The 22,912-nt window shown below is 48.8% G+C and overlaps 1 protein-coding gene across 2 annotated transcripts in view; it reads left to right on the forward strand.

Moving 5' to 3' along the window:
- The window catches only part of eps15 (epidermal growth factor receptor pathway substrate 15), a 234,586-nt gene that overhangs the window by 198,652 nt on the left and 13,022 nt on the right, over nucleotides 1-22,912 (forward strand). The window contains exons 20-24 of one of the 2 annotated variants that reach the window (XM_038794268.1): nucleotides 249-394; nucleotides 2,331-2,400; nucleotides 6,775-6,851; nucleotides 13,041-13,203; nucleotides 13,511-13,608. In XM_038794268.1, coding sequence (XP_038650196.1) covers nucleotides 249-394; nucleotides 2,331-2,400; nucleotides 6,775-6,851; nucleotides 13,041-13,203; nucleotides 13,511-13,608 — 554 coding nt within the window. Of the gene's footprint in view, nucleotides 1-248; nucleotides 395-2,330; nucleotides 2,401-6,774; nucleotides 6,852-13,040; nucleotides 13,204-13,432; nucleotides 13,609-22,912 lie in introns of both variants that reach the window. The other variant, XM_038794267.1, reaches the window with a different exon arrangement.

Here is a 22,912-nt window from a genome sequence, read left to right on the forward strand (position 1 = left end):
TAAAATCTGCCTTTACTCTTTTGGAAGTAATCTATCAGGCACTAATGCCCCCTGTGTTTGATAGGCTTTCTCAGTTATGCTATGAAGCAGACACCGATTACTTGCCGCTTATATTCAAAGTAATTTTGTCCTTATTCCTGTGAATATTGCTTGTCTGTGAAACAACTAAACTGAGGTTTATAAAGTCATCATCAGCCTTGTGATTTTAAGATATTTTTCTGTCAATCATTTGTACAATATCATTCCAGATCCATTTGGAGGAGATCCTTTTAAAGGCACAGATCCTTTTGCAGATGCTTCTGGTAACTTCTTTCAACAATCTTCAAGCGACCCATTTGCACCCACCTCATCCGATCCTTTCAGTGCTACAATTCCCAACAATAATGTAGAATCAGTAAGTATGGAACAACATTAAGTACACAATAGAGGTATATGTTTACCAAGTATCCAATGATTCTGTAGACAGCTAGTGATGTATTGCAGAACTAAGAAAGATCAAAGTATTAACCCTGCAGCCTTTGTACATAAGTTCCTAACTAATAGTTCCTAATTAATAGAATAACTTCACACTTTTTAGGAAATATATGAAAGGCTGAATTCTCCGCTTTGCGACTCTGGCAGTGGGAATCACGACTGGGCGAAGAATCCCGTGAAATGGCACCATGCTCCGGTCCGTCTGCCGGCATTATCGATGTTTGCGCCCCAGTGGGTCCATGCAAAACCGTTATTTGTACGGATTTAAATGTCATTTGTGGTTTGGCCACTTCATGCTCCAAACCTAATAATAAGGGTGTTATTAGGCAGAAGTCTCATGGGTGCAAATTGGTGCAAGTATTTACCTGAGATGAGGCAGGAGGCTACAAAAAACTCTTAGAAAGCCCTAAACATTGTCGGGCTTGGGGGCCGCGGCAGTGTCAGGGGCACCTTGGTGCCAGGTCCATGGACTCGGGGTGTCCCCCTCTGGATTGGGATGGCCTGGCTCAAACTGCCATTGTTGCAGTTTGTGATTTAAACTGACCCCTTTGGTGCTATTTACAGGCTCCTAGCTGCTCACACTGCTGACTGCTCACTGTGTCTTGTGAATGCTCAAAGAGCCTCTGGTCATCTGAGAGCCCACCCAGGCCGCCCCTCCATACACCGTGAAGGTGTGAAACCTCAGAAGCATCATCAAGGCGATGGGCATGACCAGGCTCAATCACCAGGTATTGACACTCCTCAGAAGCGCTGCCCCACTGAAGAGGAAGCAGGGGATTGGCAGAGCTCACCCCAACCAAAAGACACGCACTGTGGCCATTGGAACCATCCTTGGTTCTCTGCCTCTCTGAGGGCAGAGACCTCACCAGTGACTCCCACCCCCCGGATCACCAGTTGTTTCCTCCTGGTGAGTCTGCCACCACGTCCCAAGCGCTGTTCAGGAGGGCGGGCTCGAGTCTGAAGCCCACTCTGGGGAAAAGGGTGTCCCTCCTCTTCTCATTGGCGTCAAACATTGGTTCCCCTTGGACTCCCAAACTCGGGGGGAGGTCTTCTCTGAGCCATCTTTGTGGTAAGTGAAGCACTTAAGAACAGCTCCAGCTGTCAGGCTCTTTAGCCCTAACTCCGGCCCCAGTGCTTAAAACGTCCGCTGGGCCGGGAATTGCTTTCAATTCGCGCCGGCATAGTGCTGGCCTATTTGCATGTCCTGACTCACTCACTGAATAGTCCTTCCAACAGAATTGTGAAATGCACCCAATTCAGTCCTGCCGGGAACACTTAGTCTCCCAAAAAGAGAATTCTGACTGAGTGCGAAGAAACAATTTACAAGAATGGTTCCGAGGATGAGGAATTTTAGTTACGTTTATAGATTGGAGAAGTTGGGACTGTTTCCCTTGGAGAAAAGAAGGCTGAGAGGAGATTTAATGGGGGTATTCAAAATCATTAGGGATCTGGACGGAGTAAATAAGGAGAAACTGGTCCTGTTGGTGGAAGGATCGAGAACCAGAAGGCACAGATTTAAAATAATTTGCAAAAAAAGCATTGGCAACGTGAATAGAAATGTTTCCACTCATTGAGTGCTTTAGACCTGGATTTACTAGGAGCAGGTTCAACCAAGACATTCAAGAGGGAATTGAATTTTTTTTTAAAGGAAGAATATGCAGGCTTATGGAGTGAAGGTGGGAGAATGGCACCAGGTGAATTGCTCACTTTGTGAACCAACGTAGACGCAAGTGTCCAAAAGGCCTTCTACTGCGCTGTAACAATTCTGTGATTCTCCATGAGGTGGCTGAATTCAATCATGTGTGACTAAAACAAAATTATTCAGAATGATCGTACTTGTATGTGTTTGATTTTAGACAGAAGCATTGAAAGCCAATGATCCATTTGCACCTGGTGGTGGTACAGTCTCATCCACTGTTGAAACAGGTGAGGACTTTAATTCAATAGCAAACATGCAAATCTTGCTATTTGCATGGTTATAAATACACTCATGCACATACAAAAACGAATAGATTACTAGACTGTTGTTTACAGGGAGCCTATGCTGCTCTGATATTAGCATCATCTTCAAGATGTCACCATGAGGATGCTGTTGATCTTACACTCGCTCTCCCTGTCCCTTCAATATCTCTCCAATTCTATACTCCCATTTTGAGTCTTCTGCTTTCAGATCTCTTTCTGTCATTCCCCAAAACACACACTGTCCTGACAATCTCTCTCATTCTCTGATTTCCTAAGGAGGCATTGTCCAATATGCTGAGCACTTAGCTGCATGTGGCAATTTGCAATCCAGATGTGGAAAGTTGCATTTTTGACAAGTAAACTAAAATAAACTAATATTAGACTGATTGGGCAGCTGATTTCAGTACTTGTATTCACATAGTACTTTAACTCTTACACACATTCAATGGCAAAATTGTCAAAAAGAAAGATAATCAAGTATTCTTTTGCAAAAACCTTTTATCGGGCTTTGTTATACATAGTATAAATACACTCAGAGTGAAAAAGCTTTTTTACAAGGGGGAGGTGGGGGGCGTTACTTGGGTAGTGCCCCTAATACTATTTACAATTCGGTCAGTTTCTGTCATTTATTTACATGAGTTTCAACTTTGGACCGTTCCTTCTTCTCATTCTTTTGGCCTCCTTTCATCTTGCTGTATCCATTGTTGCTGTTGTCTTCCCCCGTGTTACCTACCTCGCTTGTGTCCCCCTCTTTTTTCTCCCTCCTGGTTCTCCTCTGTTGTTTTTGCAAGTGTTTTCTAAATCATTTGTGTGTTTTGCTTCCTTGGTGAATGCCTACTGGTAGTCTGCTGAAATGTATGATGCAAAGACAATAGTATTTCAGTACCTTGAAAACAATTGCATCATTTTGTGGGTAGGATAGCCGTCATTGTGGTGAGTTTGCCAATCAGACTATAACTGCTGCAACCCATCAGAAGAAAGTAACTTCAAACAGTAACAAGCAGCTTGAAACATTCCAGAGCCAGGCTTTGGAAAGGATGCAGTGGAACCACATGAGATTATTTCTCATTTACCTAGGTGGGCTCAAATAACTGATTTTCCATACTTTGTAACATCTTGGACTTGAGTAAATTTGTAAAATCATTAAGAAACCAGATTGTGGGCAGCACGGTGGCGCAGTGGGTTAGCACTGAGGCCTCACGGCGCTGAGGTCCCAGGTTCGATCCCGGCTCTGCGTCACTGTCCGTGTGGAGTTTGCACATTCTCCCCGTGTTTGCGTGGGTTGCGCCCCCACAACCCAAAAGATGTGCAAGCTAGGTAGATTGGCCACGCTAAATTGTCCCTTAATTGAAAAAAAAAATGAATTGGGTACTGTAAATTTTTTTAAAAACCCAGATTGTGTGAGTGTGGACCAATTACTTTAACTGGATAGGCTCAGGAGAAAAAAAGGGGCCATACTTAGAATTTATGCACGAATAGGACTAGGTTAGATATTAGGCAGTTCTTCTTTTCTGAGAGAATGGTGGTCTGGTAGAATAAGTTACCAGCTTAAGCAGTAAATGCTGATTCACTGAATTACTTCAAGTGAAAACGGGACTTGTTACTGCCAGGAGCCATAGGTAGATAAGTATCCTTTGTCGCAAATCAGGACTTTGATGTCCTGAAATATTTTGATTGTCAAATGGGTTCATAAATAAATTTTCCAGATTTTTACACCCCATAATTTAAAAAAAGAAAATTTTTTTCACCCCTCCCAAGAAATCATGCAGCTCTAGTTGGGTAGGGAAAGTTTATATCATGCTGAAAATGGCATTATAATTGTACAGGAAGGCTAGGTGGCCACTGGATCTTTTCCTGTATGGCATTTCTGAATGCTCTAGACTTATTTTCAGAGAAAGAGTGCAAAGTCTCACACCCTGGTGTCAGATCTTTAAAAAGTGAAGTATATTTCCTATATTGTGCTCAAGGTGTTTTCTACTGAAGTTGGGATTTGTGGCTAAACAGTGTCAATGGCACTTGTACAAAACAAACTATCCACCTGCCGTGTATTTACAGTGTTTTTTATGTTTTCTCACAAACACCCTTGTAACTGAACAGGGGCACTTTAAGAGAACGGTTGCATAATGTCATCAGAGAGGACATCACCGACCGTTTGCGCAGGCAAACGGGCAGTCTAACATCGCACCCTGTTGTGTTAGTAGCTTCTAAATAAAGCTTTAAGTTTTGGTTGAACCTCCAAGGCCTGCAGACTCTATCTTGAATTCACCACACCACCCACAGGCTGGAACTTCAACTAACATGCTCTCAAAAATGCTGTGAGGACTCCCTCTTCCTCTTCCTTTTCATCCACCCCCATCTCAATTCCGAGGTCCAGCTAACTCCAGAGATAATAATCAAGCGAGCTGGCTCAACCCCCTGAACTGCATTGCTTCCAGTTCAAGCACAGGCATCCTATGTCACATGAATGTATGAATGCATACCTCATGGAAACAAGGTGTTATCAAAATTTATCAATGAGGTACAATACAATCGGTATTATAAGGTGTTAGTAGGGCAGCACGGTGGCACAGTGGTTAGCATTGCTGCCTACGGCGCTGAGGACCCAGGTTCGAATCCCGGTCCTGGGTCACTGTCTGTGTGGAGTTTGCACATTCTCCCCGTGTTTGCGTGGGTTTCACCCCCACAACCCAAAAAAGATGTGCAGGGTAGGTGGATTGGCCACGCTAAATTGCCCCTTAATTGGAAAATAAAGAGTAACAAATAAGGTGTTAGTGAGGCCACACCTGGAGTATTGTGTTCAGTTTTGGTCTCCTTACCTGAGAAAGGACGTACTGGCGCTGGAGGGTGTGCAGAGGAGATTAACTAGGCTAATCCCAGAGTTGAGGGGGTTACATTACGAGGAGAGGTTGAGTAGACTGGGACTGTACTCGTTGGAATTTAGAAGGATGCGGGGGGATCTTATAGAAACATTTAAAATTATGAAGGGAATAGATAGGATAGATGCGGGCAGGTTGTTTCCACTGGCGGGTGAAAGCTGAACTAGGGGGCATAGCTTCAAAATAAGGGGAATTCGATTTAGGACTGACCTTAGGAGGAAATTCTTCACCCAAAGGGTTATGAATCTATGGAATTCCTTGTCCAGTGAAGTAGTTGAGGTTCCTTCATTAAATGTTTTTAAGATGAAGATAGATAGTTTTTTGAAGAATTAATTTTGAAGAATGATTAAGGGTTATGGTGTTCGGGCCGGAAAGTGGAGCTGAGTCCACAAAAGATCAGTCATGATCTCATTGAATGGTGGAGCAGGCTCGAGGGGCCAGATGGCCTACTCCTGCTCCTAGTTCTTATGTTCTTATTGCTGGCAGCAGGGTAACACAAGTGGATAGCACTGTGGCTTCACAGTGCCAGGGTCCCAGGTTCTATTCCCCGCTGGGTCACTGTGCGGAGTCTGCACGTTCTCCCCCTTGTCTGCATGGGTTTCCTCCGAGTGCTCCGGTTTCCTCCCACAGTCCAAAGACGTGCAGGTTAGGTGGATTGGCCGTGATAAATTGCCACGAGTGACCAAAAAGATTAGGAGGGGTTATTGGGTTACAGGGATAGGGTGGAAGTGAGGGCTTAAGTGGGTCGGTGCAGACTCTAATGGCTTCCTTCTGCACTGTATGTTCTATTCCATATGCTACTCATTTAAGTGTATAATTAAGTGCACAATGGCTTTATTAAATTTGAATGTAAGAGAAAGAACTTGGTGTTATTTGTCTCTTTTCACAGCCTCACACATCTCACTTTACAGCCATTTAAGTACTTTGGAGTTTAGTCACTGTTACAGGAAACAGTCAACTTACACTCAGCAGGGTCCCACGAACAGCAATATTATAACGATAAGATGATCTCTTTGTGGTTGAGGGATAAATAGTACAACGGCCTTTAAAAATATGCAATGTATACATTCATAAAATAGATGTGAATGCACACTTTAATGTGTAAAGACGTAATAAATGTTCAATGTGAATGTACACTTGAATGTCTTAAAAATGTGTAAATTTTCCTGAGAATCAAGTTTTTTAAAAAAGGTTTGAAAGCTTTAATTCTATCTTTTTCAACAAAGTTAATGTTTAATAGCGAACATCAGTCTTTACTAATTTCTTTTAGCCAATCTCACGCTGCAATCATAAACTATCTGGAGAAGACTCTCCAGAGACTTCTAGACCTGATTCGTTTCTATGTATTGCATTTCCCTGTTGCTGCCATGACTGATGTTTTTCAATGAAGCTGACCAAGAAAAATAAAATGGTGTCCTTTGTAATGAAACTTTTATGGTTACATTATCTTTCTGTGTTCCAGTTGCTGACCCCTTTGTCTCGATGTTTGGAAATGATTCATTTGGAAGTGGTTTTGCTGATTTTAACACATTATCACAGGTAATGATAAACGTATCAAGAATGGATAGTTAGCACATTTTCTTATTATTTTTAATCCGTTGCTTTACAAAATTTGCATGTCCCACAGTTGCTGCTCTTTCATTGTTGCTGTGCTCTAGGCTTGATGGAGTGTTGACATAAAGACAGAAAATGCTGAAAATGCACAGCAGGTCTGGCAGCATCTGCCGAGCTAACGTTTCAGATTGATGAAAGTCACAGGCCTGAAGCGTTAACTCTGTTTCTCTCGTCACAGATCCTGTTAGACCTGCTGAGTGTTATCCCTATTTTCTGTTTTTCTTCAAATATCCAGCACCTGCAGTATTTTGCTGTTGTATTGTTGGGTTGGTTTCACAGTTGGGAATAGCGAAGCATCAAACCTGACTGATCTGTCCCTTTTTGCCCATGTCTAGCTTTAGGATGTTCTTCAAAGAGTAAATACACTGCTCGGTGTATATCTTATCTTTGAATATTTGCATTGGTGAGGATGAGATGATGTTACGTCCTGTTAAAAAAAACTGAAGGAAAATAATGAATAAAAGCTAAAAGAACTTTAAACTTCCTTCCAGCCTGGCATTCTGAAGAAGCTCTAGCATATTCTGCACTGTGCTTATCGGGTACTTGCATCCATCCATCTTGTATAATTTGAACACAAATAACAATTGGCCCGGAGGTTGGCATAGCTGATTAACACTGACTGGGACAAAACAAACAATGGAAATATAAATTTAAAAGCAGAATTCTGCAGACGCTGTGAATCTGCAATAAAGACAGAAAATGCTGGAAATATTCAGCAGGTCTAACGACATCTCTGGAGATAGAAACCGGGTTTCAAGCATTGCCCGTTCATCAGAATTTGAGAAAGCTAGAGATGTGACAGATTTTAAGCAAGAACAACAGGAAGGTGCTGACAGATCAAAAGGGAATGTCTCCGTTAGGCTGAGGGCAAGAGAGATTAAATGGTAAAAAGAATGATTCTGAGTCATTACCATCTCCTTTGCCTTGGGTCAGTTGGTCGGTTATTGCCTCTGAATAAGAAGGTGGTTGTCGTGGAAATTATAATAAAGACAAATTCCCCGAGGTTCGATTTAAGGAAATTTATTTACACAAATATATTTGCGGAGAGTGTGTGTTCCGGCTGCATAGCCAGGGCACCGCCCTCTGAGATTCGATTTAAGAAAGCATATTTTTATAGTCTGAAATGACAGCTTGAAGTAAACAGCCATGTTTATATTAAATAGACCTTGGAAAGTACGTAAGTTGAAATACGTAGTACTTTTGTTCTTGCCCTTGGCTAAAAACAACTCGAGTACACGTTTTGTTGTATTTCGGAGGACAATGTTTTTTCATAATAAGGCCGACACCAAAATATTGAGCAGTATTTTGTTTATGTTACCTGACCTACTTATTTTCGATCAAAAGCAGTGTTGAACTATAGTCAAGCATTTCCCAGCATGCTTCCAAGTTGGCAAATCATTAATTTTCTTTTCATAGTGGTTCAAGTCCCAGTCACACAAACATAAACACAACAGGGGCTGTTTAGCTCACTGGGCTAAATTGCTGGTTTTGAAAGCAGACCAAGGCAAACCAGCAGCACGGTTCGATTCCTGTAACAGCCTCCCCGAACAGGCGCCGGAATGTGGCGACTTGGGGCTTTTCACAGTAACTTCATTTACCGTACAAATTATTTGGATTTGTTTTTATTGTCACGTTACTGAAGTACAGTGAAAAGTATTGTTCTGTGTACAGTCCAGACAGATCACTCCATATATGAAAAAAGAAAAAAAACATAGGGCATACACAAATACACATTGTAAATACATAGACTCAGGCTTTGGATGAAGTATTCAGGAGTGCAGTACTATTCAGTAGAGGAGATATGTGGAGAGATCAGTTCAGTCCACAAGAGGGTCGTTCAGGTGTCTGGTAGCAGAAGGAAGAAGCTGTTTTTGAATCTGTTAGTGCGTGTTCTCAGGCTTTTGTATCTCCTGCCCATTGGAAGAGTGAGTAACCTGGGTGGGAGGTGGTGGTTGAAATCGAATCTCAGAGGGCGGTGCCCTGGCTATGCAGCCGGAACACACTCTCTCCGCAAATATATTTGTGTAAATAAATTTCCTTAAATCGAACCTTTGATTATGCTGCCTGCTTTCCCAAAGCAGCAGGAGGTGTATACAAAGTCAATGGACGAGAGGCGGGTTTGCATGATGGAATGCGCTGTGTTCACAACTCCCTGTAGTTTCATATGGTCTTGGGCCGAGCAGTTGCCATATCAGGCTGTGATGCAGCTAGATAGGATGCTTTCTATGGTGCATCTGTAAAAGTTGGTAAGAGCCAATGTGGACATGCCAAATTTCCTTAGTTTCCTGAGGAAGTATAGGTGCTGTTATGCTTTCTTGGTGGTAGCATCGACATGGGTGGATCAGGACAGATTGTTGGTGATGTGCACACCTTGGAATTTGAAGCTTTCCACCATCTCCACCTCGGCACCATTGATGCATACAGTGGTGTGTACGATACTTTGCTTCCTGAAGCCAATGATTACCTCTTCAGTTTTGCTGACATTGAAGGAGAGATTGTTGTCATTACACCACTCCACTAGATTCTCTATCTCCCACCTGTCCTCTTGAGTCATCGTTGTTCGAGATCTGTTCACAACGGTCGTGTCATCAGCAAACTTGTAGATGGAGTTGGAGCCAAATTTACCCCACAGTCGTGTGTGTGTATAGGGAGTATGGCAGGGGGCTAAGTACGCAGCCTTGCAGGACCCTAGTATTGAGGAATATCGTGGAGGAGGTGTTGTTGTTTATCCTTTCTGATTGTGGTCTGTGGATAAGGAAATTAAGGATCCAGTTGCAGAGTGAGGAGCCAAGTCCTATGTTTTGGAGTTTTGATATGAGCTTGGCAGGGATTATGGTGTTGAAGGTGGAGCTATAGTCAATAAATAGGAATCTGACGTAGGAGTCCTTATTGTCGAGATGCTCCAGGGATGAGTGTAGGGCCAGGGAGATGGCGTCTGCTGTGTTGTGGCGGTATGCGAATTGTAGTGGATCTAGGCATTCTGGGAGTATGGGAGTTGATGGGCGGGATTCTCCTGAGTCCTGCGCTGGGCCGGAAAAACGGCGCAACCGCGCCACGCTGCCGGCACGCGATTCTCAGAGGAGCGGAGAATCGGCACCATTTGCGCCGGCGTGTTTGGCGCGGCACCGGTCGCGGGCTGCTGTCCGCGGCTGGGCGGCTGATTCTCCAGCCTTGATGGGCCGAGCGGAAATGGCAGAGTCCCGCCGGCGCCGTCCACACCTGCTCGCAGCCGGCGGGAACTCTGCGTGCAGGGTCGGGGGGCAGCCTGTCGGTGTTGGGGGGGGGGGGGGGGGGGGGGGGGGGGAGGAGGGCTCCTTCACCGGTGGTCTGGCCCGCAATCAGGGCCCACCAATCGGCGGGCCGGCCTCCAGCCCCGGCACTATTTTGTTACGCGACTGGTCCCTGAACCCATGTTGCATCAGGGCTGGCGCGTTGAGGAAGTCCCCCGCGCATGTGCGGTTGGCGGGGCGCCACTGTGCATGTGCAGGTTGGCGCAGTACCACTGCGCATGTGCGAGTTGCCATGGCACCCAGTTGCCGCTGGGAAGGAAGGGTGGAGCGGCGTGAACCGCTCCAGCACCCTGCTGGCCCCTATGGGGGCCAGAATCGGTAGTGCCTGCGCCCATTACGCACTGTCATGAAACGCGATAGCGGTCACGACGGCGCGGACACTCTGCCTCCATTTCGGAGAATCCCGCCCGATGTATCTCATGACCAACCTCTCAAAGTAGTTCATAATGATCGATGTCAAGGCAACCAGAAGGTATCGTTGAGGCACGTTGCCTGGTTCTTCTTTGGCACCTGTACGATGGTGGAATTAGCAGTTGGTAGTCGGCCGTTTGGACCCATGAGCCTCCTCTGCCATTTGATAAGACCATGGCTGATATGACTGTGGCCTCAACTCTACTTTCCTGTCTACTCCCTGTGGGTGGCATGGTTGCTTCACAGCTCCAGGGACTCGGATTCGATTCCCAGCTTGGGTCACTGATTGTGCGGAGTCTGCCCAATTTCCCCGTGTCTGCGTGGGTTTCCTCTGGATGCTCCGGTTTCCTCCCACAAGTTCCGAAAGATATGCTTGTTAGGTGAACTGGACATTGGAATTCTCCCTCAGTGTCCCCGAACAGGCATTAGAATGTGGCGACTGGGGGATTTTTATACAGTAACTTAATTGCAGTGTTAATGTAAGCCTACTTGTAACACTAATTGTTTTTAAAATTTAAAGTACCCAATTCATTTTTTCCAATTAAGGGGCAATTTAGTGTGGCCAATCCACCTAGCTTGCACATTTTTGGCTGGTGGGGGCGAAACCCACACAAACAGGGGGAGAATGTGCAAACTCCACATGGACAGTGACCCAGAGCCGGGATCGAACCTGGGACCTCGGCGCCGTGAGGCCACAGTGCTAACTTACTGCACCACCGTGCTACCCTACTTGTAACACGAATAAAGATTATTAAGGGGGTAATAATATTATTATTGCTCCCTTAACAATCAATAATCTATCAAATATAGTCTTTAAACTATTCAATGACCCAGCCTCCACTACTCTCCAGAGAAGAGAATTCCACAGGCTAACGATCCTAAGAGAAAACAATTCTCTTCATCTCTGTTGTAAATGGGAGACCCTTTATTTTTAAACTTCATCTCCTATTTCTAGTCTCTCCCACAAGGGGTAACATTTTCCCAGCATCCACCCTGTCACGTCCCCATAGTACCTTTTATATGTTGCAATAAGATCACCTCATTTTTCTAATCTCCAGTCCCCTTCACAACTTGCTACAGGGCAGGTCAAAGGCTAGGAATCCTAAGGCGAGTAACTCACCTCCTGACCATCATCTACAAGACACAAGTCAGGAGGGTAATGGTATACTCTCCACTTGCCTGGATGAGTGCAGCTCCAACAACACTCAAGAAGCTTGACAGCATCCAGGACAAAGCAGCCTGCTTGATTGCTCCTTCTTCCACAAACATTCAAACCCTCCACCACCGACAAACAGTGGCAGCTTTGTGTACCATCTACAAGATGCACTGCAGTAACTCACCAAGGTTCCTTGGACAGCAACCTCCAAACCCACGACCACTACCATCTAGAAGGACAAGAGCAGCAGATACCTGGAGGTTCCCTTCCAAGTCACTCGCCACTCTGACTTGAAAATATATCGCCGTTCCTTCACTGTCGCTGGGGCGAAATCCTAGAACTCCCTCCCTCACAGCATAGTGGGTGATCCCACACCTGAAGGACTGCAGTGGTTCAAGAAGACAACTCATCACCACCTTCTGAAGTGCAACTAGGGATGGCCAATAAACACTGGCCTAACTGGCGACGCCCACATCCTGTAAATAAATGGAAAACAAATTTGCTGTGCCTCTTATGTTTGTGTCATCAGCAAATATACATACATTCAGACCCTTCATCCAAGCTATTGATATTGATTATAAAGAGATCCCAGCACTGATCCTAGTGGCACTCCACTATTTACAGCTTGCCAACCTGAAAAGAAGCCATTTATGTCTACTCTCTGCTTCCTGCTAGCTACCCAATCCTCTGTCCATGCTAATATGTTACCCCGAACACTGTGAGCTCTTATTTTCCAGTGACCTTATGTGGTAACTTATCAAATGCTTTTTGGAAATCCAAACGCACCACATCTACAGGTTCCCCATTATATGTTGTTTGTTACTTCCTCAAAGAACGCAAATAAATTAGTCAAACATGATTTCCCCCTCACAAAATCAGGTTGACCCTGCCTGATTACATTAAGATTTTCAAAGTGCCCTGCTATAGCCTCCTTAATAATAGCGTCTAGCATTTTCACTATGACAGATGTTAGATTAACTCACCTATACTTTCCTACTGTCTGTCTCCCCTTATTTTTTGAATAGAGGAGTTTCAGTCACTATTTTCTAATCTGGTGGGATCTTTCCAGAATCTAGGGAATTTTGGAAAATTGCAACCAATGCATCCACTATGTCAGCAGCCACTTCTTTTAAGATTGTGGACATTTGCAGAAGCTCTTTGCTGTTGTATTACACCCACAGGGTGTCCTTCGTAGCCATCAGCTTTACATCACTCATAACATTCTTCATTCTGCTTTCTTTTTAAATATACATTCAGTCCGACCATGCAGATCCTTTCAGTTCTGCTGCAGGAATGGACCACGGTAATGATGTCTTTGGGAAAAATGGATTTGTAGATGAATCTGTAAAAATTGAAGAGGTTCCTCCAGCATTACCACCGAAAGTTGGTACTCCAACAAGACCCCCTCCACCACCACCTGGTAAGTATGATTTCAGAAGTGGTATAGTTTTGTTTCAAATGCTAATTCTATTTCTTTTAGTGACTCAGACCAATCAAGCATTTTTTGCTCACTGTAGGAAATTTCCTTTTTTCTAAGTTTACGATGATGCTTTCCTCCTTATCAGATTTTGACTGATTTTAAAAGTTAACATTTCAACTCTCTTTCACATCACAATATTTAATATTTTGTATTTCTATTTTAAATGTAGGTAAAAGACTTTCTCTTGTAAAGTCAGAATTATCCGACTCCTTCAAGTTAAATGATCCTTTCCATCCGTTTAATTCAGGGGATTCATTCCATAAAGAAAATCATCTTGATCCATTTGCTCCAACCTCTCCAAGTAAAGATGTAGGAGACAACACAAATTTTGCGAACTTCAATGCTGTAAGTGTGTTGTTTGTTTGCCTGTGTTGATAAGTTGCTCTAAGGTACAAAAAACATGTATTTGAGATTTTGTTTAGGTACAAATGGCAACATGGAGTTCCTGGAATTTTTGTGCTGTCTCAAGAAGTGGTCGAACATCTATTCTTGCCCATGGTTGCCCAGGATGCACGTCTTTCATCTTGCCAGTGCTGTCAGAGGAGAGGTTTTAATTGCAAGCCCGGTGCATTTTCTATGATCTGAACCAGACCCCCAGGTGTATGTTATGATCTGGCTTGGGACCAGGAACCTTTTGTTTAAAGTAGGCAGAGTAAATCCCAGGTAATTGCTAAGAGAATAAAGTCACACGATTCCATGGTTTTTGAACAAACAAAATAAACTTTACTATACAAGGTCAGAAAACTAAAACAATTTACAATATCCATCTTATGCTCTAACATAAAGAATTAACATGAGGTAAATATGAAATAACAGGCAAAGTGTGGTCAAACACACAAGTGTGGTCAAACAGGGACTTCCGGTTGCGGCTATGACCAGCTAAGTCGCACGTTTGGCTGCTCCTGCTACAAAGGTGTTTTCGGGCCGATTGGAGGGCCCCAACGGCGCTGTAAGGACAAATCCCGGTGGGGGAAGGCTCCCTGAAGAGAACCAGACCAACTTTATGGTCGGTACCCGGAGTGGGGTGGTAAAGAAAGCAACAGCAGCTCCCAAAAAAAAGCGGGGGAAGAAGACCAAAATGGCGGCCGGTGGCGCACCCGAGGAATGGAGGAAATGGGCGGAGGAGCAGCAGGCCGCTCTCCTGCGCTTCTTTACGGAGCTGAAAATGGAGCTCTTGGAGTCAATGAATGCGACGACCACCAGGCTGATGGGAGCCCAGGCGACCCAAGAGGCGTCGATTCGGGAGCTGCAACAGGAGATGACTGTGAGGGAAGAGGAGGCCACGGTCCTCGTGGGAAAGGTAGAGGTGCACGAGGCACTCCACCTGAAATGGCAGAGCCGTTTTGAGGAGCTGGATACCCGAATGAGGCGGAAGAACCTGAGGATCTTGGGCCTGGCAGAAGGCCTGGAGGGGTCAGACCTCCCGGGATATGTAGCAGAAATGCTGAGCTCCCTGATGGGGGCAGGGGCCGTCCCTTCGCCCCTGGAGCTGGAAGAGGCCTACAGGGTCATGGCTAGGAGGCCAAGAGCAAATGAGCCCCCGAGGGCGGTGCTGGTGCGGTTCCAGCGACTCAGCGACCGTGAGAGAGTGCTGGAGTGGGCCAAGAGGGAAAGGAGCAGCAAGTGGGAGAATTCGACGGTGAGGGTCTACCAGGACTGGAGTGCGGAGGTGGCAAAGCGGCGGGCCCGGTACAACCGGACGAAGGCGGTGCTACATGCAAAACGGATCAGGTTCGGAATGCTGCAGCCAGCGCGCTTGTGGGTCACCTACAGGAACCAACACCACTATTTTGAGTCCCCAGAGGAGGCGTGGGCCTTTGTACAGGAAGAGAAACTGGACTCGAATTAGACCCAGGGGATACTTGGCGGCCGTAGCCGCTCGGGTACTTTCAGCTGAATTCTTTGTTTGGATTTTGAACTCTTGCTGTGGTTTTTCTTCTGATGTTTTTTCCCCCTTTGCCAACTTCCCTTAGTTATTGTTATTGTGGTTATTCATGGTTATTTATGGTTATTTATGCTGTTTGGTAGAGGGCGACTGTTAAGTACATTGTTATTTGTTATTTATCTGTTATTTATAATGTTAAGTTGGGGAGGTGGGACGGGGGGGAGAGCAGATCGGGGATATGGGCTCCTAGGGGGGGTTCTTTTACAGGCATGGACGGGGACGGGGGTGGAACTGAAGATGACGGGGTGGGGTGTGGCAGGGCGAAAGCGCGGGCTTTCCTCTGTTTTCCCGCGCGCGGGGCAGAGGAGGGGGGAGGGGAGGAGTGCGGGGCGTGGCTAGCAATGGCGACCTTTCCCGCGCTGGAGCGGGGCCAGGGAGGAGTGGCAAGGGGGGGGAGGCCCCCCCCCCCCGAGCCGGGGGGAGTCGGAGTGTGGCAGGAGCAGCCGGGTCAGCGTGAACCAGCTGACTTACGGGAGTACGATGGAGGGTACATCGCGGCTAGGAGGGGTCCTAGCCTGGGGGGGGGGGGGGGGGGGGGTAGGGAGGGACACCGGATTGCTGCTGAAAAGACCAGAAACGGGAAGTGGAGGACTGGAGAGATGGGGGGAGGGGGACATCGCCATGGGGAGCGGGTCAGAAGGGGAGGGTCGACCCGGGGCGAGCAGGGAACAGGACATGGCTAATCGGCAGGGGAAGGGGGCGGGTCGTCCCGCGACCCGGCTGATCACTTGGAACGTGAGGGGGTTGAATGGGCCGGTCAAGAGATCAAGGGTATTCTCACACCTGAAGGGACTGAAGGCTGATGTAGCAATGTTACAGGAGACCCATTTGAAGGTAGTGGACCAGGTTCGCCTGAGAAGGGGGTGGGTGGGACAGGTGTTCCACTCTGGATTGGACGCAAAGAACCGGGGGGTGGCGATTCTGGTGGGAAAGAGGGTGTCGTTCGTGGCGGAGGAGGTGGTGGCGGATAAGGAGGGTAGGTATGTGATGGTGAAGGGTAAGCTGCAGGGGGAGAAAGTGGTGATGGTCAACGTATATGCCCCGAACTGGGATGACGCGGGTTTTATGAGGCGCCTATTGGGCCTCATTCCGGGACTGGAGGCAGGGGGCTTGATCATGGGGGGGGACTTTAACACAGTGCTGGACCCCGGGCTAGACAGATCGAGCTCAAGGACCAATAGGAGGCCGGCAGCGGCAGAAGTGCTGAGGGGGTACATGGAGCAGATGGGAGGAGTAGACCCATGGAGGTTTGGTAGGCCGAGGGCGAGGGAGTATTCCTTTTTCTCCCACGTCCATAGAGTGTACTCCAGAATCGATTTCTTCGTGTTGAGCAGGGGGCTGATCCCGAGGGTACGGGAAGCTGAGTACTCGGCCATTGCGATCTCTGATCATGCACCGCATTGGGTGGATGTGGAAATGGGGGAGGCGCGGGACCAGCGCCCGCTGTGGCGGCTGGATGTGGGGCTGTTAGCGGACGACGAGGTGTGTAAAAGGGTCCGGAAGAGCATTGAGAGCTATCTGGACTTGAATGACACGGGTGAGGTGCAGGTGGGGATGGTCTGGGAGGCCCTGAAGGCAGTGATCAGGGGAGAGCTGATCTCCATAAGGGCGCACAGAGAAAGAAAGGAGAGGCAGGAGAGGGAGAGGCTGGTGGGGGAGCTATTGGAAGTGGATAGGAGATATGCGGAGGCACCAGAGGAGGGGCTGCTGGGAGAACGGCGCAGCCTGCAGGTCAAGTTCGACCTGCTGACCACCAGGAAGGCAGAGACGCAGTGGAGAAGGGCACAGGGCGCGGTCTATGAGTATGGGGAAAAGGCGAGCAGGATGCTGGCACACCAGCTTCGCAAACGAGATGCGGCTAGGGAGATTGGGGGAGTGAAGGAGAGGGGCGGGAAGGTAGTGCAGAAGGGGCAAGAAGTGAACGGGGTCTTCAGGGATTTTTACAAGGAGTTGTATCGGTCTGAGCCGCCGACGAGGAGAGGGGGAATGGAGGACTTCCTAAACAAATTGAGGTTCCCAAGGGTCCAGGAGGGGCTGGTAGAAGGGCTGGGGGCGCCAATAGGGCTAGAGGAGCTAGTCAAGGGAATAGGTCAGATGCAAGCGGGGAAGGCGCCGGGGCCAGATGGGTTCCCGGTGGAATTCTATAAGAAAAATGTGGACTTGGTGGGACCGGTACTGGTACGAGCCTTTAATGAGGCGCGAGAGGGGGGGGTTCTGCCCCCGACAATGTCGCAGGCTCTGATCTCCCTGATATTGAAGCGGGATAAAGACCCCGTGCAGTGCGGGTCCTACAGGCCTATCTCGCTTCTGAACGTGGATGCCAAGTTGCTGGCAAAGATCCTGGCAGCTAGAATAGAGGATTGTGTGCCAGGGGTAATCCATGAGGACCAGACGGGGTTCGTGAAGGGGCGGCAGCTCAACACGAACGTGCGGAGATTGCTGAATGTCATTATGATGCCGGCAGTGGAGGGGGAGGCTGAGATAGTGGTAGCGCTGGACGCGGAGAAGGCATTCGATAGGGTGGAGTGGGAGTACCTGTGGGAGACGTTGGAACGGTTTGGGTTTGGGGAAGGGTTTATTAAGTGGGTGAAGTTGCTCTACTCGGCCCCGACGGCGAGTGTAGTGACAAACGGGAGGAGGTCGGAGTATTTCGGGCTCCACCGAGGGACCAGGCAGGGATGTCCCCTATCCCCCCTACTTTTCGCACTGGCGATTGAACCGTTGGCGATGGCACTGAGGGGTTCAGGGGGGTGGAGAGGACTGACTAGGGGAGGGGAGGAACATCGAGTATCGCTGTATGCGGATGATCTACTGCTGTACGTGGCAGACCCAGAAGGGGGAATGCCGGAGATAATGGAACTATTAGCAGAGTTTGGGGACTTTTCGGGGTACAAACTAAATTTGGGCAAAAGCGAGGTTTTTGTGATACACCCGGGGGACCAGGGAGAGGGTATTGGGAGACTCCCCTTCAAGCGAGCAGGAAAGAGCTTTAGGTACTTAGGGGTGCAGGTGGCAAGGAACTGGGGGACCCTCCACAAGTTGAACTTTTCCAGGCTGGTGGAACAGATGGAGGAGGAATTTAAGAGGTGGGGCATGGTACCGTTGTCGCTGGCGGGGAGGGTGCAGTCAATCAAAATGACGGTCCTCCCAAGGTTCTTGTTTTTATTTCAGTGCTTGCCCATCTTCCTCCCTAGGGCCTTCTTCAAAAAGGTGACGAGTAGCATCATGAGCTACGTGTGGGCGCATGGCACCCCAAGGGTGAGGGAGGGTCTTTTTGGAGCGGAGCAGGGACAGTGGAGGGCTGGCACTGCCCAATCTCTCGGGGTACTACTGGGCGGCAAATGTGTCAATGGTGCGCAAGTGGGTGATGGAAGGGGAGGGGGCAGCTTGGAAACGAATGGAGAGGGCGTCCTGTGGCAACACAAGCCTGGGGGCCCTAGTAACGGCACCATGGCCGCTCCCCCCCACGAGGTACACCACGAGCCCGGTGGTGGCGGCCACCCTCAAGATATGGGGGCAGTGGAGGCGACATAGGGGGGAAATGGGAGGTCTGTTGGCGGCGCCAATAAGAGGGAACCATAGATTCATCCCGGGGAACATCGACGGGGGATTTCAGAGCTGGTACAGGGTGGGCATACGGCAGCTGAAGGACCTGTTTATAGAGGGGAGGTTTGCGAGCCTGGGAGGGCTGGAGGAGAAGTTTGAGCTCCCCCCGGGAAACATGTTCAGATATTTACAAGTGAAGGCATTTGCTAGGCGGCAGGTGGAGGGGTTTCCCCTGCTCCCCAGTAAGGGGGCGAGTGATAGGGTGCTCTCGGGGGTCTGGGTCGGAGGGGGGAAGATATCAGACATCTACAAGATAATGCAGGAGGCGGAAGCAGCATCAGGGGAGGAGCTGAAAGCCAAGTGGGAAGGGGAGCTGGGAGAGCAGATAGAAGACGGGACGTGGGCGGATGCACTGGAGAAGGTCAACTCTTCCTCCTCGTGTGCGAGACTGAGCCTCATTCAATTTAAGGTGCTGCATAGAGCTCACATGACGGGGACAAGGATGAGCCGGTTCTTTGGGGGTGAGGACAGGTGTGTCAGATGTCTGGGAAGCCCAGCGAACCATGTGCATATGTTCTGGGCATGTCCGGTGCTGGAAGGGTTCTGGAAGGGGGTGGCAAGGACGGTGTCGAAGGTGGTGGGGTCCAGGGTCAAACCAGGATGGGGGCTTGCGATCTTTGGGGTCGGGGTAGAACCGGGGGTACAGGAGGCTAGGGAGGCCGGAATACTGGCCTTTGCGTCCCTAGTGGCTCGACGAAGGATATTAATTCAATGGAAGGACGCGAGGCCTCCAAGCGTTGAAACTTGGATTAATGATATGGCTAGCTATATTCAGCTAGAAAGGATCAAATTTGCCCTGAGAGGGTCGGTACAGGGATTCGCCAGGCGGTGGCAACCTTTCCTTGACTTTTTAGATCAGAGATAGACGTTCGGGGTCGTGGCAGCAGCAACCCGGGGGGGGGGGGGAGGGAGGGGAGGGGGGGGAGGGAGGGAGGGGAGGGGAGGGGGGGGAGGGAGGGAGGGGAGGGGAGGGGGGGGAGGGAGGGAGGGGAGGGGAGGGGGGGGAGGGAGGGAGGGGAGGGGAGGGGGGGGAGGGAGGGAGGGGAGGGGAGGGGGGGGAGGGAGGGAGGGGAGGGGGGGGGAGGGAGGGAGGGGAGGGGGGGGAGGGAGGGAGGGGAGGGGGGGGAGGGAGGGAGGGGAGGGGGGGGAGGGAGGGAGGGGAGGGGAGGGGGGGGAGGGAGGGAGGGGAGGGGGGGAGGGGAGGGGGGGGAGGGAGGGAGGGGAGGGGGGGGAGGGAGGGGAGGGGGGGGGCAGCAAGGGTCGTGGGGGGACATGCACGACTGTAACGCGGGCAAGTCTGCTCGCTGCTCATGTCTGAAACTGTAGGCTGCCTTGTTTGTTAAGGTTGCCTGGGGGAGGGGGGGGGGGGGGGGGGGGAGGACTGGTGCGCGCGAGAGGGCGGGCGAGGGAGGGACATTTGCCTAGAGGGATGGTGTTGTAAATAATTTAAAAATTAGTAGGGGTAAATGTCTGTATGGAAAAACTCTTTCAATAAAAATTATTTAAAAAAAAAAAAGTGTGGTCAAACAGTAAAAAAATCATCTGAATGTGATTTTTAAAACTTACATCAACCTCACCCATTGAAACCAAACATCTTCCTGCCTAAAGTGTACAGGTGGCAGACAATTTGACTTATATATCAATAATATATATTAAGTTATCATTATGATTCACTGATTATTTTAATGTTTGCAGAATGGCATATGTGACCAAGATAAATGGCACTGTATAAAAATGGCATATGTGACCAAGATAAATCCAACAGGTTTCTCAGCAACCCACCCGGACATCAGTGCTCACTTCCCTTGGATTCCCGACTCTATACTCCAACACCGACTAACAGACACAACTCCAGCTCTTCAGCCAAGCCATGCAGAACATCATTGCTCCAAAGGCATATCTTTGCCCCAGTGGCCCATCGCACAGAGTCACCAACCCTCCGCTGTCTTTTTGGCTTTCTGCACTGCCAACCATTTTCTTAAAACCCTTTCTTTTTTTTTTTAGTGTATTTTATTCCAAACATGTGTAAAGAAAAAAGAACATATGCAACAACATACTCCACAACCTCACAGTTCACAGTTTGTACAATTTTTCCCCTCTTCCCCATCCCCCACGACGAGCAGTTCCTGAAACATCGTCATGACCAACCCCCACCATGTCTCGAAGCCCTCTGCCAACCGCTCAACTCACATTTGATCTTTTCCAACCGTAGAAAGTCATTCAGGTCCCCCAACCAGGCTGCCATTCCCGGCGGTGTATCCGACCTCCACTTTAGCAAGATCCTTCGGCGGGCAATTGGAGGAGCGAAGGCCATAACATCGGCCCCCTTCTCCTCCAGTAGCTCCGGAATTTCTGATACTCCAAAGATCGGCACCATTGGGTCCAGCCTGACGTCCACCCCCACAATTTTAGATAATGGCCCAAACACCACCTCCCAGTACCTCTCAAGCTTCTCGCAATCCCAGAACATGTGCGCATGATTCACCGGCCCCCTCTGCGCTTCTCGCACTCGGCGGCCACCCCTTGAAAGAACCCACCCATCCTCGCCCGGGTCATATGTACCCTGTGCACCACCTTGAACTGAATCAAGCTCAGGAGGTTGAATTCACCCAATGTATCGCCTCGCACCGCAGTCCCCAGCCTATCTCACCTCCCCAAACTCCTCCTCCCATTTGTTCTTGATACTCACCACTTGCATCCCCTTCCCCACTCCCCCAACCACTCATAAATGTCCTACCCTCTCCAGACTCATCCGGGAGCAGTAATTGCTCCAAAAGGGTGTACCCCGGTAACCTGGGAAACGACCTCCATTCCTTTCATGCAAAATCCCTCACCTTCATATATCTAAATTCACCCCCCCCCCCCCCCCCCCCCCCACCCCTCGGCAACTCCAATCTCTCCCACAACTCATTCACCTCCACATACGCTGTCCGATACTAATGCAGCAGGTTCGGGAGTGCCAAACCCCCCTTTCTGTCTCCTCCTCTATAGCAGGACCTTCTTTACCCTGGGCACCTTCCCCGCTCATATAAACTCCAAAATCACTTTCTCCAATTCCCAGAAGAGGTCCTTTGGGAGAAAGATCGGGAGGGTCTGGAAAATAAACAGGAACAGCACATTAATTTTTAAAACCTGCACCCTCCCTGTCAGTACTGTATCACGTGTAATGTATCCCATCTCTTAAAATTCCCCCTATCTCTTTCACCAACATTGTCAAATTTCTTCTTTTTTTTAAAAAAAGATAATTTTTATTCAAATTTTCAACAAATTTTAACCAACAAAACAAAGAAAAAGAGTAAACCCCCCCAATACAAAAGCAATAAATTAACAAAAATAATGAGCATGAAACCACACACCCATCTCCCATAGCGAACAAGTAACCCCCCCACCCACGCGCGCAAGAGGAGGAGGAATTCACCCTCCTCAAAGCATCCACCCACGTCCCCTCAACGATCTCCTCTCCTAGCTCCTCCTCCCACTTCTGTTTCAGCTCTTCCACTGAGGCCTCCTCCCCCTCCTGCATCACTTGGTAGATTGCCGAGATCCTCCCCTCACTGACCCACGTCCCCGAGAACACCCTGTCCTGAACCCCCCTTGGCGGCAACAGTGGAAACTCCGCCACCTGCCGCCTAACAAATGCCCTAATCTGCATATACCTGAAGGTATTCCCTGGGGGGGAAACCCCACCTCCCCTCCAACTCCTCTAAGGTCGCAAACTTCCCATCGAGAAAAAGGTCCCCCATTCATCTGATACCTGCCCTGTGTCAGCTCAAAAACCCTCCGTCCATCCTCCCTGGTACAAACCGGTGGTTCCCCCGTATCGGGGACCAAACTGAAGCCTTCACCTCCCCCCTATGCCTCCTCCACTGCCCCCAGATTTTGAGGGTAGCCACCACTACCGGACTCGTAGAATACCTTGCTGGAGGGAGCGGCAACGGCACCGACACCAGCGCCTCTAAGCTCGTGCCCACACAGGACGCCGTCTCCAACCTCTTCCATGCCGCCCCCTCCCCCTCCATCACCCACCTACGTATTATTGCCACGTTCGCAGCCCAGTAGTACCCACATAGGTTGGGCAGCGCCAACCCGCCCACTTCC

This window comes from Scyliorhinus canicula, chromosome 4 (assembly GCF_902713615.1).
Source record: "Scyliorhinus canicula chromosome 4, sScyCan1.1, whole genome shotgun sequence".
NCBI classification, from domain to species: domain Eukaryota; kingdom Metazoa; phylum Chordata; class Chondrichthyes; order Carcharhiniformes; family Scyliorhinidae; genus Scyliorhinus; species Scyliorhinus canicula.